This window comes from Trichosurus vulpecula, chromosome 2 (assembly GCF_011100635.1).
Source record: "Trichosurus vulpecula isolate mTriVul1 chromosome 2, mTriVul1.pri, whole genome shotgun sequence".
Classification (NCBI taxonomy): Eukaryota; Metazoa; Chordata; class Mammalia; order Diprotodontia; family Phalangeridae; genus Trichosurus; species Trichosurus vulpecula.
Window position 1 is genome coordinate 44,736,854 of NC_050574.1, and position 18,640 is coordinate 44,755,493.

At 44.9% G+C, this 18,640-nt stretch overlaps 1 protein-coding gene across 1 annotated transcript in view; it reads left to right on the forward strand.

Annotated features, from left to right (window-relative positions):
- Positions 1 to 8,554: 8,554 nt before the first annotated feature.
- Positions 8,555 to 18,640, forward strand: part of LOC118839926 (tumor necrosis factor receptor superfamily member 1B-like) — a 58,814-nt gene continuing 48,728 nt past the window's right edge. Inside the window, exon 1 of the mRNA XM_036747424.1 lies at positions 8,555 to 8,718. Within this exon, the coding sequence (XP_036603319.1) occupies positions 8,638 to 8,718 (81 nt within the window). The 5' untranslated portion in view covers positions 8,555 to 8,637. The remainder of the gene's footprint in view (positions 8,719 to 18,640) is intronic.

Sequence of the window (18,640 nt, forward strand, 5' to 3'; positions counted from 1 at the left end):
AACCATTCAAGATTTTGTTTTGAGTTGAGGTGATGTGGTAAGACCTGGGCGAAATACTTCAAGTTCTCTACAACTCAGATGCTGTGATTCTGTGCACAGTGGAAGAAATAAGGGGGCAGAAGGTGACGATAACAGTAACATTTGTATGGCACGTTAAAGTTTACAAAGCACTTTATAAATATTTGCTCATTTGCTCCTCGCAACAGCCCTGAGAGGTTGGTACTATTTTTAACTCCATTTTACAATTGCAGAAACTGAGGCAGACAAGGGTTAAGTGACTTACCCGGGGTCACCCAGCTAAATGTCTGAGGCTGGAGTTGAACTCAAGCCTTGCTGTTCCCAGGCTCAGTGCTATATGCATTTTAGAACTACCTAGATGCTTTTAGGAGAGAAAAGAGGGTCTATAGTAAAACATTGCCCTCTGAACAAAGGCAGGAAACCTAGCTAATTATTATAAGTGCATCCTGAAGAATTCTTCTGCAGAGGAACTATTTCTCAGCTTCACTGGAAGTCAAACAGGAAGACGTGGGTGTGAATCATTTCGGGAGTGAATATGGTTACATAGGATCCTGGGATCATAGCTGGAAGAGATCTCAGATCCCAGGCCACTCCTTCATTTGATAGATGAGGGAATTGAAGCCCAGAGTCCCACAGGTAATGTTGACATTCCCCAATTGAGAAATGGTCAAAGGATATGAACAGGCAGTTTTCAGAGGAAGAAATTAAAGCTATCTATAGTCATATGAAAAAAATGCTCTAAATCACTATTGATCAGAGAAATGCAAATTTAAACAACTCTGAGGTACCACCTCATATCTATCAGATTGGCTAATATGCCAGAAAGGGAATATAATAAATGTTGGAAAAGATGTGGGAAAATTGGAACACTAATGCATTGTTGGTAGAGTTGTAAACTGATCCAACCATTCTGGAAAGCAATTTGGAACTAAGCCCAAAGGGCAACCAAACTGTGCATATCCTTTGATCCAGCAATACCACTACTAGGTATATATCCCAAAGAGATCATAAAAAAGAGGGAAAGACCCACATGTACAAAAATATTTATAGCAGCTCTTTTTGTGGTGGCCAAGAATTAGAAATTGAGATGATGCCTATCAATAAGAGAATGGCTGAACGAGTTGTGGTATATGAATGTGATGGAATACTGTTGTGCTATAAGAAATGATAAGCAGGAAGACTTCAGAAAAACCTGAAAAGACTTGTATGAAGTGATGCTAAGTGAAGTGAGCAGAACCAGGAGAACATTGTACACAGTAACAGCCACAGTGCGTGATGACTGATTTTGATAGACTTAACCTTTCTCAGCAATACAAGGACCTAAAACAATTCCAAAGGACTCATGATGAAAAATGTCATCCACATCCAGAGAAAGAAATGTGGAGTTGGAATGCAGAGTGAAGCAGACTATTTTCTTTTTTGTTTTGTTTTCTCTTTCTCACGGTTTCTCCTTTCCATTATAATTCTTCTATACAACATGACTAATGTGAAATATGTTTAATAGGAATGTATACGTGGAGCCTATATCAGATTGCAGACCGTCTTGAGGAAGGAGAGGGGAGAAAATTTAAAACTTATGGAAGTGAATGTTGAGAACTAAAAATAAATAAATTAATAATAAAAAATGATGAGCCGGCAGATTTTAGAAAAACCTGGAAAGATTTACATAAACTGGTGCTGAGTGAAGTGAGCAGAACCAGGAGAACACTGTATACAGTAACAGCAACATTATAAGATGATTAACTATGATAGACTTAGCTCTTCTCAGCAATGCAATGATCCAAGACAATTCAAAAAAACTCATGATGGAAAATGCCATCCACATCTGGAGAAAGAATTATGGAGTCTGAATGCAGATCAAAGTATACTATCTTCACTTTTTTTTGGTTTTTGTTTCTCCTGGTTTTTCCCTTTTGTTCTGATTCTTCTTTCACAACATGACTAATGTGGAAGTATGTTTAACATGATTGTGCATGTATCACATATCAGATTGCTTGCTCTCTTGGGGAGGAGAGAGGGAGAAAATTTTGGAACTCAAAATTTTACAACAATGAATGTTGAAAACTATCTTTACATGTAACTGGGAAAAAATAAAATATTATTAAGGAAAAAATAAGGTGGGACATGAGCGCAGTTCTACTAACTTCAGAGCCAGGGATGTTTCCATGATGCCATGCCACATAATAATCACTTGTATTTATGACATGTTCAATGGAGTCCCTTCCTCAAAATGACCCCGTGACATAGGGTGTACTGGTATTATTTTCACCATTTTACAGATAAAGAAACTGAGACTCTAAGAGGCAGTTTGGTGTTATGGAAAGAATCCTGGATCTGGAATCAAGAGTGCTAGGGTTTGGATCCTGCCTCTGCTACTTACTACTTGTGTGATGGTGGACAAGTCACGTCACCTCTGTCTCATCATCTGTAAAATGAGGAAGTTGGACCGGGTAACATCTAAGGTCCCTTCCAGCTCTAAATCTATGATCCTGTCACTTACTCAGAGTTCCACAGCCAGTACATGTCAGAATCTAGGACCAACGTTCTTTCCCCCAAGTTGCCCCAGTCCATGAAACCTTCCTCACCCACCACCCTATGTATACAGTCTGTCTCATTCAAAGTCCCTAACTCTGTTCAGTTACTGGAAGGGGAAGAGGGGGGAGACAGAGGGAAAGGCTATTACCAGGTTCTGGTTCACATTGTACATCTCTTCCCGTTATTTTGGGACATGAGTCAGCAAGGACCCTGGTCAGAACAGCTTGTGCTGAGTAAAGAGCTAAATACACACACATGTATGCACACACGTACACTACTCATTTCCAAACAAATCTATGGAGAGGGCAGAGGGTTACTGGTGAATGCACATATTGAACTGTGACCCAAGCATCCCCTGCTAGGCTTAAACGGGATCCAAGAGCTAGAACACCAAACCTTGAATCAACAGATTCTAATCATTCACCCAAGGAACACTTGAAGGCTTCATCCAACACTGGACTGACTTCCAGGAGGAAATGTGGTTGAATCCTTCGACCTCTTCCCTCTCCAATCCATTTCCCACATCACTTCCAAGTTCATTACGCTTGTTGCCCAGGTCTGATCATGCCATGCCTCAGATCAAGAAGCTTCAGTGGCTTCCTCTAAAATGAAATCTAAATTCCTTTAGCTGACTTTCAAGGCTCTTTACAAAGAGAAGTTCAAACCTATTTTTTCAGCCTGGTTTCGCATGACTCTCCTTTAAGTGTTGGACATTCTAGTCATACTGGCTTACTTGATATTCCTATATGATATTCCACCTCCCACTTTCCTGCCTTTGCACAGGCTGTACCCCCTGCCTGGCGTGCTCTCCCTTCTCACCTCCCCCTTCTTGGAATCTCTAATTCCCTTCAAAACCTTGCTCACGTGATCACTCCTATATGTAGCACTTGATCTTGACATGCACCCTCCCCCACCCATGCCATGATGTTAAAGCTCTTCCTTTGTGAAATTACTTTTTAATTAGCATTTGGAGGCAGCCAGTGGGTAGAGTGGTGGAATTAGAGTCAGAAAGACCTGAGCTCAAAACCAGCCACAGATACTTACTGGCTGTGAGCAAAAAAAACCAAAAAAGAAAAAAAACCCCAAAACTCTGTCTGCCTCAGTTTCCTCATCTGTAAAATGGGGATGATAATAGTACCTATTTTTCATCGGTACCATGAGGATCAAATAAAATGAGATTTGTGAAGCACTTTATCAACCTCAAAATGCCTTCTATGTGCAAGCTATTGGTATTTATTTTGTATTGATTCATCTTTACACATTAAAGGCTTTCCCCCCGGGTTTCCCCACAATAGAACTTAAACTCCTTAGGGTGAAAAACTACATGGTTGTTGCCTTTGTTTTCTCCAGCACTTAATAAAGTGCTTGGCACATAGTCACAATTTAATAAATGATGGTTGAACAGACTGGAAAAGAACCGAATGGAACAGAATGGAAAAGCTTGGAACCAAATAGAATAAACAAGATGTGATATGCTGTAATACAATAAGACAGGACAGGAAAGACTAGGATAGGATAGGATGGGATGGGATGGGATGGGATAGGATAGGATAGGATAGGATAGGATAGGATAGGATAGGATAGGATAGGATAGGATAGGATAGGATAGGATAGGATGGGATAGGATAGGATGGATGGGATGGGATGGGATGGGATGGGATAGGATGGGATGGGCTAGGATGGGATGGGAGGGGATGGGATGGGGCAGGGTAGGGTAGGATAGGATAGGATAGGATAGGATAGGACAAGATAGCACAGGATAGGGTAGGATAGGGTAGGCTAGGCTAGAGTAAGATGGAACGGCATAGAAAAGAACTAGAAGAGAACAATAGAACAGAACAGGACAGCTTTGAACCTGCAGAAGGTAGCTACTTGCTGAAGCTCAATCATGCCTTATTGCAGCTTCATTTCCAGGAAGCTCTGGTCTCTAAGGAAAAAGTGGGGAAAGTAATGTGGAGAATAGAAGATAGAGGGAAATGTGGCTGCTTCATCTCTCTTGGAGAGGTGGGTGTTAAGTGTTGCCCAAGTAGCCCACTTGAGGGGTGGGCTCTGTCACAAAAGGAGGAGGTCCTTCTCGGCTTGAAATCACTTTATTTTTCAGTTGACCAAAGATAAGAGAGGTCTTTTCCATTAGAGGTCTACAGACCCAGATGAAGTGTACAGTAGAACCTTGGGCTGATATCAGAGTACAAATGAAGCACTGATCCCATCCAGGACTAAGCCCTTGTCTCTAGTACCCATCAAGGGGCAGCTGTAATTGCTTCCAATTAAAGTATAGAAATATTGATGCACATTTAAAAAACCCAGGCTCTGGGGTTAGTGCCTAATCTTACCCCCTACTTTGAGGCCATGCCTACTCTACCCTCAATATGGCCTCATATCTCCACACAAGCTTGCAAAGCCCCCAGCCCATCCCTACACGATATCTGAGAACCTGGTAATTTCCAAAGCTTAGAGGTTAGGAGACTGGATTTCCCCCTCCCCAACGAAAAGTCACTTCCCATTTTCTTGTCTTCTGGAAGCAGAATCCTTGGTTCTGGCTTTGAACACATAACAACAGAATAGCAAAAAAACAAACAAAACAACATTAACAATCATATGGTGCTTTAAGATCTGCTAAGCACTTCACAAATATTAACTCCTTTAACCCTCAGGACTCTGCGAGGCAGGTGCTATAGAGCTTATCATTTTGCAGGTGAGGAAACGGAGACAGACAGGTGACTTACCCAGGGTCTCATAGCTGTCATTTATCTAGCACTTTAAAGTTTTCAAAATACTTTGCACACAGCATCTCATTGGAGCCTCATAACAGTACAGTAGGGACAACACACACACACACACACACACACACACACACACACACACACACCAGATTTGATTTCATTGGCATGAGGAACTCCTGATGAGGAATTCACCCTCTTCTTGGCAAGTTTTGTAGCCTTAGACAGTTGCCCCAGGGGCCCTGACTGGCAAGTTAAGTGGCATGTGGAGGCTTATCAATGCCAGCAGCCACAGTGTAAAGAGGTGAGGCTTAAACCCAGTTCCTTCCTACCCTAGGTCTGCTTTCTGTCTACTTTGTCACATTGCATCTACACATAGTATTATTCCTATTTGACAGACAAGGAAAATGAGGCTCATAAAGGTAAAGTGGTTTGTCCATGTTTACACAATTAATAAGTGGCACGCCAAAGATTTGAACGGTGGGGGTGGTGGCAGTAGTGGTGGTAGTGGTAGTAATAGTAGTAGTGGTAGCAGTGGTGGTGGTGGTGATGGTGGTGGTAGTAGTAGTAGTAGTAGTAGGTGGTGCTGGTAGTGGTGATGGTAGTAGTAGTGGTGGTGGTAGTAGTGGTGGTTGTAGTGGTAGTAATAGTAGTAGTAGCAGTGGTGGTGGTGGTGGTAGTGGCGGTGGTAGTGGTAGTAGTAGTAGTGGTAGTGGTGGTGGTGGTGGTAGTAGCAGTAGTAATAGTGGTGGTGGTGGTAGTGGTAGTAGTAGTAGTAACTGGCATTTATATGGCCCCTACTGTGTCAGGCACTGTGCTAAGTGTTTTTATCTCATTTGATCCTCAAAATAACTCTACAAGGTAGATGCTCTGTTCCCTATTTCACAGACAGGAAACTGAGGAAAACAGAGGTTAAGTGACTCGCCCAAAGTCACTCAGACAGTAAAGGGCAGAAGGTCTGATATATGTCATTAAGGGAAATGGGAGGGACAGTTTCAAGATCTGCCTTTGACACATATTGGTTGTGTGATTGGGGTGAGTCACTTACCTTCCTGAGCTTCTGTTTACTTATCTGTCAGAAAGAGACAATAACTCCTATATTATTTGCTTGATAGGATCATTGGGAGGATCAGATAATTCATGTAAAGGTACTTATAAACCTGAAAGTGCCTTATTTTCAGTTCCCGATTCTCTCTCTCCCTCCTCCCTCTCCCCTATTAAGAAAGCAAGAAATACAATACCCATTATACATAGGAAGTCATTCAAAACATATTTGCACATTAGCTATATACTAAAGGGAAAAAAAAGGAAAAAGAAAAAATATGCTTCAATCAGCATGCAGAGTCCATCGGGTTCCCTCTGTGGAGGTGGACAGCATATATCATCATGACCTTTGGAATCGTGGTGGATCGATGGATTGATCAGCTACTAAGTCTTTCACAACTGATTATCTTTACAATCTTGCTGTTTCTGCATACATTGTTCTCGTTTTGCTTTGCATCAGTTCATGTAAGTCTGCCCAGGTTTTTCAGAAACCATCCCCTTCGTCATTTCTTATAGCACAGTAGTATTGGGTCACATTCGTACACTGTAACTTGTTCAGCCATTTCTTAATTGAGGGGTATCTGTTTCCAATTCTTCACCATCACAAAAAGAGCCAGCAGGTGGGATTTTAACTGAGCCTTAAAGGAAGTCAATAGTCATGGGGGATAGCCTGTGAAAAACGGACAGAAATTAATAGAGATGGAAGAAGACCAGCGTGACTGGATTGAAGACTATGTGGAGGGGTGTAAGATGCCGGAAGACTGGAAAAGGTTTATGAAGCTCTTTTAAAGTCAAACAGAGGATGTTATGTTTGATCCCGGAGAAAGTTAGGAGACACTGAAGTTTCTGGTAATGCTGTTTCCCCAACCCAAATATGGGTTCCCAACACCATGATGTAAATGTCACCACATCACAAGCACAATCATTGTGGACATGTTGTTTTCTACTCAGAAAAATGTCACCTGCATCATACAGAATGGCAGAATGTATTAGAGCTGTAGAATAGAATGTATTAGAGTTAAAGTTGAATGAGCTGCCTGAGGGAGATGACAGGTGGGTTACCCTCACTGGAGGTCTTCAGACAAAGGGCAGCTGACCCCTTGTCGAGCATGGGAATTGTTTGGAGGTATTAGTCTATGCAGTCTATATAGCAACCCAAGTCCCTTCCCTTCCTTTAAATTGTTATTGTGTGAAACGGTGATCGGGTGGCCTCATTACCCTCAAATATATTCACACAGGTGTGAAGTTCTTCAAGAATATTTTCCCCCTTAATCATCAGTTTTCTTGCCAGCTCAGTCTTACCAGTTTTTTGTTTTCTTCTGCATTAGTGGAAGTCCCGGTTTCCACCTCTCTTCTGGTGAATAGCTAGGTGTTATGAAAAATAAAATTCACATTCCACTGTTTTGGTAGCAACCATCTCAAGTCAGAGAATTTTTGAGAGTTGGAAATGACTTAGGTGGCCATTACCAGATGGCTTGCCCAAAGTCACAGGGGCAGAAACAAAAAGCGTCCCGATTTGAATCCATCCGTTGAAAATGTCATGTTTTATTTCTGCTATACTACAGAATTGCCTTGCTCGTGTCCTTTCCTTCCAAATACGTCTTTTCTGACAATTCTCTAGGGCAAGTCATGCTTGATGTCATGCTACAGGCCCCCTTACACCCAGCAAGAAGCTAATATCGCTCTCATTTTAAAGATAAGCCAAGGGAGAGTCCCCGTCCAAAGTCACACGCATCTAAGTAGCAGAACCTTGGTCTCATTTCCCTGCCACTGTGGGCAGCTTCTGCTCATTCAGACAGGGCAGATCCTCTAGGGCCTAGAATCTCAGAGGAGAGACGTGCCAATTCTGGGCCGTGGGCAACATCAGGAAGGGTCAAGGGAGGGGGATGGGAGGGGGAGGGAGGGAGAGATGTACCTGGACCTACAGGTTCGAGATGATTTAGTTTCCTAACACTCCCAAACCTTCGCTCGCACTGTACCCCCTCCCCACCACATGCTGACAGGGGGAGGAAATAATTTGTAGAATATTTAGTCTAGCTTCCGATGGGGAGGCGGGAGGGGGTGGGGGTGGGGGGGCAAAGCAGAGGGAGAGAGGAGAGCGTCCCTGGGCCCTGAGTCTAATTGTCCGGGCGGGTCTGTCAGCTAGGACCGCCCCTGGGAGGCAGAACTCTCCCGCCCCTTCTAGTTGCTTGCCGTTTCTGCCCCAGGGTGCAGCTTTCGCTTTCTGTCACCGGAGGGGAGCAGGGCGGCCCTTCGGAGCTCAGACCGCTGTGGAAGCCGCCTCCCTAACGTGCAGTGCTCCGCCCCGTCCCACTCCGGGATGGAGCCCGCCGCCGCCGCCTGGATCACTTTCGCCATCGGATTTCTGCTCTGGGCATTGGGGGATGCGGACCCAGTCCAGGTGGGTGGCTGCGCTTCATCTCTGATTTCTGCCGCGACTTTTCCTTCTCTCCCCTTCATAGTAGAGATAGATAGAAACCCTAAGTCTAAGTCAGCCCTGCGCCCCCTTCCACTCAGTCCCGCGCTCCTCTCTCCTTCTCTGTAGAGGTAAGGGTCCTGGACCTGAGGTTAGGGTACCTGAGTTGAATACCAGCTCTGCTCCTTACGAGCTGAGCATTCTTAGACAAGTTACGTAAACCTCTTTGGGCTTTCCTCTTTCTAACTTCTCTCACTTTCCTCATCTGTAAAATCTTGGGGTTAGGCTCGGTGGCCCTTAAAGCTCCATGCCGGCTCTCCCAGGCTGGAGCCGCTGGGGGAGTTTAGCACCCCTAGATCTTCCCAACTGCCTTGACGCGGATCCCTGGGATGCGCGACCGGAGCTCCAGCTGGGCACAGATTGTAGATCAGCCCCCCACCCCGCCCCCAACCAGGAGGTCTTCGTGCGGCTCAACCGCGGCGTCGGAAAATTGCATCTGGCTGGGCTGGGGGCGCCCCCGGACAGTGCCGTCTCAGCGTGACCACGGGGTTTGAGCAAGCACTAGACTGTACTCACTCCGATGTTCTGACTATGTCGCAGCCCGGAAAGCGTGGGTTTGGATCCCTGCGCTGACGCGAGTGCGCCCAGCGCTGACGGACAAGTCCTTAATCTTTCTGGGCCTTAGTTACCCCATCTATAAAATGGGACTGATGATAGTGAGAATAATTCATGTCCTCCCTCCTTCCCAAGACTGTTTTGAAGGAAGTTTGGTAAATTTTGAAAAGCCTCCTAAAAACGGAAGCCGAGTGCGGCAAACACTCTCCAGGGTCCAAGATCTGTCCGCCCACAAGGTTGAAACTCTCCGGGACGTTTGTTGGCCTTGTAGAGTAACTTGCATCGGCTGCACCCAGGGACTGGGGAGGGCAGAGCTGAAATGTCATGCACGTCCTTTTCATTCTGCCCCTTCTTCTCCCCCGACTCACTCCCGAGTCCCTAAGGTTGGCTTAGATTTCGAGGGTTATGTTTTCTCCAGCTGCCCACAGCTCCCCGACGGTTTCTTTCTGACTGAGGGGAGGCAGCCCCTTTCATCTCGCATCTGTTCCGGGGTGATCCGCACTTCACAGATAACACCTGGTACCATCAAAGCCCAGCTCTCTTTGCTCTTCAAGACATGTATTTCCTTTGCCCTACATGAATATTCTTCCTCTTTCTTAGAATACCTGGGTATTGTGTGTTTATAAGAGGGAGAGAGATCGGTAGACCAAGACAGAGAGAAACAGGGAGACTGAGACAGTCGGAAAGACAGAGAGATTAAAACAGCGACAGAGACAAACATACACAGAGACATAGACACAGACCGAAACCAGAGAGACTGAGATGAGAGAGAGAGAGAGAGAGAGAGAGAGAGAGAGACAGGGAGGGAGGGAGGGAAAGGAAGAGACAGAGACAGGAATTCCTTGCTCTGGGAAACGCATAAATATTTTGTTCTCTTGGGTCCTTATTTTTAATCTTAGAATTATTCATTGTCAGAGCTGGAAGGAACTTTAGAACATAGAATGCAAGAGCTGGGAGGGCCCTTAGAACATAGTAATAATATTAAGTAGTAGCTGTATAGCCCTTTATATACATCATCTCTAAGAGTATTGATGATCTCTTAGTTGCCAAATCAATGGCCTTTTCTCAACCCTCCTTCTGCTGGACCTCTCAGCAGCCTTCGACATTGTTGATCATTATCTCTTCCTTGGCACTCTCTTCTGTCTAGGTTTTGGGGACATCCCTCTCTCCTGGTTTTCCTCCTGCCTAGATGCCTACTTCTGTGTTTCCTTTGCTTCGTTTCCTCCAGATCATGCCCTCTAACTGTAGGTGTCCCTCAGGTTTCTGTCCCTCTTCTCTTCTCAGTTTATACTATTTAACTTGGTGGTTTCCTCAGCAAATATGAATCTATCTTTGTCTCTGTCTCTGTCTGTCTGTCTGTCTCTCTCTGTCTCTCTCTTCTCTGTCTCCTCTCTGTTTCTCTGTCTCTTTCTCCTCTGTCTCCTCTGTCTCTCTGTCTCTGTCTGCTGATGATGATTCTCAAATCTACTAACCTCTGCTGATTTCCACTGTTGCATCTCCAAATGCCTTTCACACATCTCTAACTACATTGTCCAATAGACATCTTAAACTCAATGTCTAAAACAGAGCTCATTATCTTCCCCTCTAAACCATCCTCCCCCTCCCATGTCCTCCCAGTCCCTCAGGCTCCCAGCCTAGGAGTCATCCTGGATTCCTTGCTATCTCTTATCTCCCATATTCGGTCTGTTGCCAAGGCCTGTTGATGTCACATCTGTAACATCTCACAAATTTGACTCCTCCTCTTCTCTGACACTGTCTCCACCCTGATGCTGACCCTCATCACCTCATGCCTGGATTATTGAAATAGCCTGCTGGGTCTGTCTGCCTCAAGTCTCTCCCCACTCCAATCCAGCCTCTATTCAACCACTAAAGAGATTTTCCTAAAGTGCCTAAAGTGGACCCCTAAAGGGTCCAATCATGTCACACACCCCTTCCCCCTAGTAAACTCTATGGCCTCCAGGAGCCAATACAGAATGTTTTGTTTGGCATTCAAAGCCCTTCATGACCTAGCCCTCTCCTACCCTTTCAGTTTTCTTACACCTGATTCCCCAGGATGTACTTTTTGATCTAATGGCACTGGCTTCCTGGCTGTTGCACAAACAAGACAAGACACTTGGATACTGGACATTCTCTCTTGCTGTCCTCCATGCCTGAAATATTCTTCCTCCTCCAACTAATGACTCCCTGGCTTCCTTCAGGTCCCAGCTAAAATCCCACCTGCTATAGAAAGCCTTCCCCAGCTCCTCTTAATTCCAGTGACTTCCCTCCATTAATTATCTCCTTTTAATCCTGTATATAGCTTGCTTCCTATATATTCACTTGCATGCTGTCTCCTCCATTAGAATGTAAACATCTTGAGGGCAGAGACTGTCTTTTGCTTTTTTTTTTTTTGTATTCCCCAGTGCTTAGCATAGTGCCTGGCACATAGTACTCACTCAACAAATGTTTATTGGTTGATCTCATTTGATCTTTGCAACAACCCTGTAAGGTAGGTGCTATAATTATCCCCATTTTACTGAATATTAAACTGAGAATGAGCGAAGTTAAGTGACTTGGCCAGGGTCACATATTAAGTGACTAAGGCAGTCTTCCCAACTCCAAGTCTAGCAGTCTAACCACTATCCTACCCAGTTGCCTAGGCCATAGATTGTCTGAGTCAGAAGGGACCTCCACATACAGAATGTTAGAACTGGAAGGGACCATGGGACAAAAGATGAGAACTGGAAGGAACACCAGGAATTTCCTGTTCATTTTGCAGATAAAGAAATTGAGGCCTACATTTGCCTGTGTGATTTTAAAAAATAACACATAAATAAATAAATATTTATTGAGCACCTGCTATGTGCTAGAGCAGACCCATACAACTTGGCAGTAAGTAGGGGCCAAAATTAAAATAGGCTAAACTTCTGGCCGCAGAGAGGCTTTTAGCAGCTCACTTTCCAAGTAAAGGTATAATTAATGATTAAACTATTTCGCAAATAAACCATATTTTTAAAAAGAGAAATTTCAATTAATATCAATTAATTACACTTATTACTTAAGATTTTTATTTATCATGAAATCACTCCTGTCAGACTAGAGACAGACTTATGATGGTTAGTTGCCACCTCGGGTCACATGACAAAGAAGAGTGAGTACGCAACGGCAACCCACCAGCCAAGTTACGTGATGGGCACAATAGTGATTAGTGGAAGACAGGTTAAGCAGGTCAGTGACCCGTTACATCTTTACTTTCTTTTACATCCGCTACGCGTTTGGGGGGGTTGCCTGAAATCCTTTGGTGGGCCACAAGCAGCCCATGTGTTGTACAGGCCTGTGCTGGGAGCTTTACAAATATTGTCTCATTCGATCCTCACAATAACCCTGGGAGGTAGGTGCTATTATTATGCCAAGGAAACTGAGGCAGATAGAGGTGAAGTGACTTGCCCAGGACAACACAGCTAGTGAGTATCTGAGGCTGGATTTGAACTCAAGTCTTCCTGACTCCCAGCCCAGCACTCTATCCACTGAGCCTGAGTCACCTTGCTGTCTCTATCTTTTTAGATTTATGTCTTTCATCTTCTGTATAAAATGTGTGTGTGTGTGTGTGTGCGTGCGCGCGCGTTTTAGACTGCAGTCTCTATCTTTTCAGATTTGTGTCTTTTATCTTCTATATAAAACTGGTGTGTGTGTGTTTTAGATTGCTGTCTCTATCTTTTCAGATTTATATCTTTTGTCTTCTATATAAAACTAGGGTGTGTGTGTGTGTGTGTGTGTGTGTGTGTGTGTGTGTATTTTAGACTATGAGGTCCCCCAACTCTGGATGGAAGCCAACACAGAATAGTGGGACAATGAATCTAGCTTTTGTGGCAATGCTGGTGATAGGGAACATTGGTGAGAAGAGCTTGACTGGCCACGGGATCTGGCCAGGCCAGGCAGGCCGCAAGAACCACAGGGGCCACTGGCAGACCACAGCTGGAGAGCGATGTTCAGTTTGGGGAGCTACATTTTTGGAAGAACGTTGATAAGCTGGAGAGCATCCCCAAGGGGACCACTGAGATTGTCAAGAGCCTCAAAGAGGAAGCTCTTGGTTTAAGGAAGTGGAGGTGTTGACTTTGGAGAATAGACTTGGGTGGGGCCAAGATAGTTGGGGAAATAGACTTTTTCCTCCCGGCCCCACCGTCCCCACCAGACAGAAATTAGGGTACTAGGTGGAAGCTGTAGGCAGCAAATTAAGGCTTGGCATCAGAGGGAAAAAGTATTCCTAACAATAAGAACAGTCCCAATGGACTATCTTGAGAACTGCTGGGTTTGTCCTCACTGGCTGGAAGACTGTTGGTCGGCAGTAGAAGCTCTAACATTGGAACTCTTGCTTGGTTCAGGCTTTATGGTTTGCGAAGTATGTTACATACATTTTCTTGTTTGATCCTTAGAACAACTCTGTGCCATAGGTGCTATTATCACTGTTTTTATCATGCCCATTTTCTATATTAGGTGTGAATGTCTAAGGTGGGATTGACACCCAAGTCTTCTTAAATCTCTAGGCTAGTGCTTTATTCATTATATCTGGCTGACTCTCAGATACAGGTAAGGCTAGCTGTAGATTGGAAGCTCCTTGAAGGGAGGAACTATTTCATTTTTTTCAGTCTTGGTATTCCCCACCTCCTAGCACAAATGCCCAGTTTGTAACAGACACTCATTTCCTTGATCGATCTATAAGTGGGTTGATTAGTTGGTTGACTGATAAGATTGATAAGCCCTTCCAAGGCTAAGATTCTGAGAAAGATCCTAGGTTCTCATTGTGAATTCTCATTCTCTTTGTGAAAGTGAGATAGGAAGCTATTCAGATGTTAGAAACTAATGCAGCCTCTTGTAAGACATATTTGCAATCTTTATTGAGCTGGGGACTGGATATTTATTGAGATATTCATTGACTCAATATTTATTGAGAAGGGACTGAGATCAGGACCTGCTCCAAATATCTTAAAGTCAGAGGACGAGGAGATGGGTGGTCTTGTTACTTTAGGATTCTTGGGGGCTGCTCTTTCGAGCCAGAGGGCAGGATGGCATCTCTGTATCTGAGGCAGCCAGTGTGGCCTCCTTTCTGGACATGATTCCTGAAATGATGGTTACTATGGTGTCCACATCTCCTGCCAAGAACCCAGCACTGCCTCCTCTCAGTGATGAGGAGTGGCCTCCCTTTGGGATTGGACCAGCCAAGAGGCTGGCTCCCGGGGAAATTTCCTAATCCGAGGTGGCCAGCCTGCCAGAGGCATTTCCTGGAGTCACCCCAAGATCTCCAGGGAGGCGCTAACCAGAGTGGAAGCCAAGAAGTCAGGACTTTTTAAAGGGCAAAGCTGCTGGACTCTCTTGGCTTTTTTTAACAGTTGTATTTGGCAGTGTTTAGGGGGCAAGGAGGCTTTGCGATATAGCAGATAAGAGAGAGGGCCTCAAAGCTAGGAAGACCTGGGTTCAAGTTTGACGTCTGACACATACTGGCTGTGTGATCCTAGGCAAGTCACTTTCTCAGTGACTCAATCACTCTCTAAAAATATAGGATACAGAGAAAGTGTCCACATATATTGGCAGAGGGTGTTTTCTTATCTGAGAGTTCTCTATAATAATCAAATCACAGGTCTGTTCCCAATCCCAATTAAAGGTATCTTTGGAAGCTACTTATTTGCGTTAGAATGTTTGCTCCCTGAGGGCAGAGACCACATTTTTCATTTATTTGTATCCTTTGCACTCAGCATGGCGACAGGCACATAGTAGGTACTTTATAAATGTTTATTATTTTTGTTGTTGACCACTGTCTCCCATGCCTGGAATGCTCTCCCAGCTCACCCCTCTTAGAACTAAGTCCTGGCTTTCTTCTAGACTCAGCTCAAATCCCACCTTTCTGGTGTCCCTCTGCCCAACTAGTGTCTTCTTCTTTGAGGCTATCATCTGTCTCCTCCAGATATGTCTTGTATTCTCTTCTATCCACCCCTTGCCCCCTAATAGCATTTAAGCTGATTGAGGATAGGGCTGATTTTTGCTGTTTCTTTATATCACTAGAGCTTAGCCAATGCCTGGCATCTAATAGCTGCTTAATAAATGCTTTCTGATTGCCTGAGACAAGGCTGACATGGTGTCTTTAATTAAGTTAAATCAGGCTAGTGAAAGTCTGGGTGCTCTTTACTCCAGGGAATTGGGGAATAGGCTGAGGATTTGGGGCTGGGGCTGGCTAACTCCCAGGTTAGTAAGCAATACCCAGTGTAGTATTTTGATGTTTCTTCTCACCTTCTAAGAATCTCCCAGAAGGGCCCTGGCCATGCTGGAAGGTTTACATTCAGAAGCAGAGAAATGGATGTGAGCTGCTGGGGCAAGGGTGGGCACTTAGGAGGGGGCAGACACCTGACCTCTAGCAGAGGCCTGGGAGTGACATTGGATTGTTTCGGTCTTGTCCAGCTCTTCCTGACCCCATTTGAGGTTTTCTTGGCAAAGATACTGGAGTGGTTTGTCATTTCCTTCTCCAGCTCATTTTACAGATGAGGAAACTGAGACAAATGGGGTGAAGTGACTTACCCAGGGTCACACAGCTAGTAAGCATCTGAGGCTGGATTCGAAGTGTCTGAAAATTGGAGCCAGGAAGACCTGGGATAGTTATGTGATCTCTGTGTGTGATAAGTTAGACCTCTGAGGGCCCATCCATCTCTTAATTTATGACCCTATGGTCATATTGCTACAGGGTAGGCAGGAAGCCTCTTTCACCCTTCTACTTTTTTTCTGGAGTTTTTATTTCTCTGTCTCTTCTCTCAGCCTCAAGCTGCCAGCTTTGCCAGGTTGGCAGAGACTGGAGATGAGTCTTTCCCCTGATAATCAAAGACCCCTCTACACACACACACACACACACACACACACACACACACACTGCTGAAAGCATGTTTCCTGCCCATCCCCAACCCCCAGGACCGTGACTTGGCCAAGGACTGTCAGTGACTCAGAATGAATCCCACATGTGACTTTGCCGGAAGCCCACAGCTGACAGCCTGCTGGGGCTCAGCTCACAGCCGGGGAGCTGGGAGGGGAAGCTGGGTACTAAGCGAGCATCATTGGGTTCTGTGGTTCGGATGGATATCAGATTGATTGTTGTGGGCATCCTCAGGTGGAGAAGGGGGTGGGGTGGGGGGGAGGGCAGACAGGAACATCCCTGAGCTTGATTTAGGTCAAGGTCTTTCCTCCAAGGTTGGCCACTTCCTGTAGAAGGTCTTCCCTGATTACCCCATTTAGCTCCAGGCCCGTGGGCAGAGGTTCACTTGCCACTAGGAAATTATCGATCCGTTTCTTTGCCCTGGTCTTCATGTTTTCTGCAACCAGGTACAGGCATTGTCTAATCTCATGAGACATATAATGTTCAATAGGGCTGATGGTGTAGGTATGGCAGGGATTCAGTCAATAAACATTTGTTAAGTGCCTTCTACGTGTTGGGCGCCAAGGTAAGCACTGGGGATACAAAAAGAGGCAAAAGGCATTCTCTGACCTAAAGAAGTTTATCATCTAAGGTAGGAGAGAGATGATATGCAAACAAATATATACAAACAAACTATGAACAGGATAACTAGGAAATAATTAGGAAAAGGAAGACACTAGAACTAAGAGTTGTTGAGAAAGGCTTCCTGTGGAGACTGGGACCATGGCTTCTCTTCCTTACGTATTTCCTCCCCTTGGCCAATTCAGCTTCTGTGTAGCTGAGTCCCCTCACCTATGGGTGTAGAAAATTCCTCCACAACCCAAGTCTTTTATTCCCCTCTAGGAGAATCAACCAAGAGGAGGGAGAAAGGAAACAAAGGCAGTGTGAAAAAAGCACTAGTCCAGAGGGCCTGTGTTCGAATCCTGCACTCTGCTAGTTATAAATTGTATGTCCTTGGACAACTTCTTTCCATATCTGTAGAATGAGGGTTTTAAACAAGGTGATGTCTAAAGCTGCTCCCAGCTCTCAGGTTCTGTGTTCTAAGCTGCCTCCCAGCTCTGACATTCTGTGTTCTAAAGGCCCTCCCACCACTGAGGTTCTATATTCTCCCTCTGACATCCTATGGCCCTTTTAGCCCCGACATTCTATTCTCTAAGGCTCCTTCTGGCTCAAAATCCTACTCCTAAAGGTATTATCAGATATCAGAGCACTTCCTGAGGTGTGCATATGTTAGGGGGTGGGACAAAGAAGACAGCATACCGAATACTTGAAGTGGAGTCAGAGGGAAAGGTCATAGACTGGGACCGTATGTGTGGGAAACCCTGACCCTCCTTCTCTGAGGTCTAGCACAAGGCTTTGTTGTTTTAATATTCTGTGATGCTTTTTTTTTTTAAAAAAAAGCACCAGCTTCACTTCCTAATAACCCCCTCTCCTCCTGCCCAATGCAATCTTCTCTTATAGCAAAGAAGTAGCTAAGCAAAACAAATCCACACACTGACCATGTCTGACAATGCATGCCCTATTCCCCACTTTAGCCCACCACCTCACTGGCAAGGGGCGGGAGGCAGGCTTCATCATCAGTTTCCTGAAGTCAGGATTAGTCACTGCATTGATCAAAGTTCTCAAGTCTCAGCGCTCGCTACTTACCTTCATACTATTGACACGGCTTTGTTGAGTGGAAGCAGGAAATCCATGTTGTTGACTGATGGTAGCAGGCAGGTGGTAACCAGAGAGGGATCTGGAGGCTTCATCCAGAAAAGGTAGTAGTGCAAAGAGTATGAACAGGCTTGAGTTCGGCTCTGCTGTTATTAGCCGTGTCATTTTGGGCAAGTTAGTCAGTTTCTCTAAGAAGAGAAAAAGAGGATGACGAAGAAGAAGGAAGAAGAAGAGGAGAAGGAAAAGGAGGAGGGGAAGGAAGAGAAGAAGAAGGAGGAGAAGGTAGAGAAGAAGGAGAAGGTAGAGAAGTAGGAGGAGAAGAAGAAAGTGGAGAAGAAGGTAGAGGAGGAGGAAGAAAAGGAAGAGGAGAAGGTCGAAGAGGAAAAGAAGGAAGAGAAGGTAGGGAAGAAGGAGGAGAAAGTGGAGGAGAAGGAGGAGAAAGTGGAGGAGGAGAAAGAAGAAAAGGAGGAGGAGAAGGAAGAGGAGAAGAAGGAGGAGAAGGTAGAGAAGTAGAAGGAGGAGAAGAAGAAAGTGGAGAAGAAGGTAGAGGAGGAGGAAGAAAAGGAAGAGGAGAAAGTGGAAAAGAAGGAGGAGAAGGTGGGGAAGAAGGAGGAGAAAGTGGAGGAGGAGAAAGAAGAGAAGGAAGATGAGAAGAAGGAGGAGAAGGTAGAGAAGGTAGAGAACGAGAAAGAGAAGTAGAAGGAG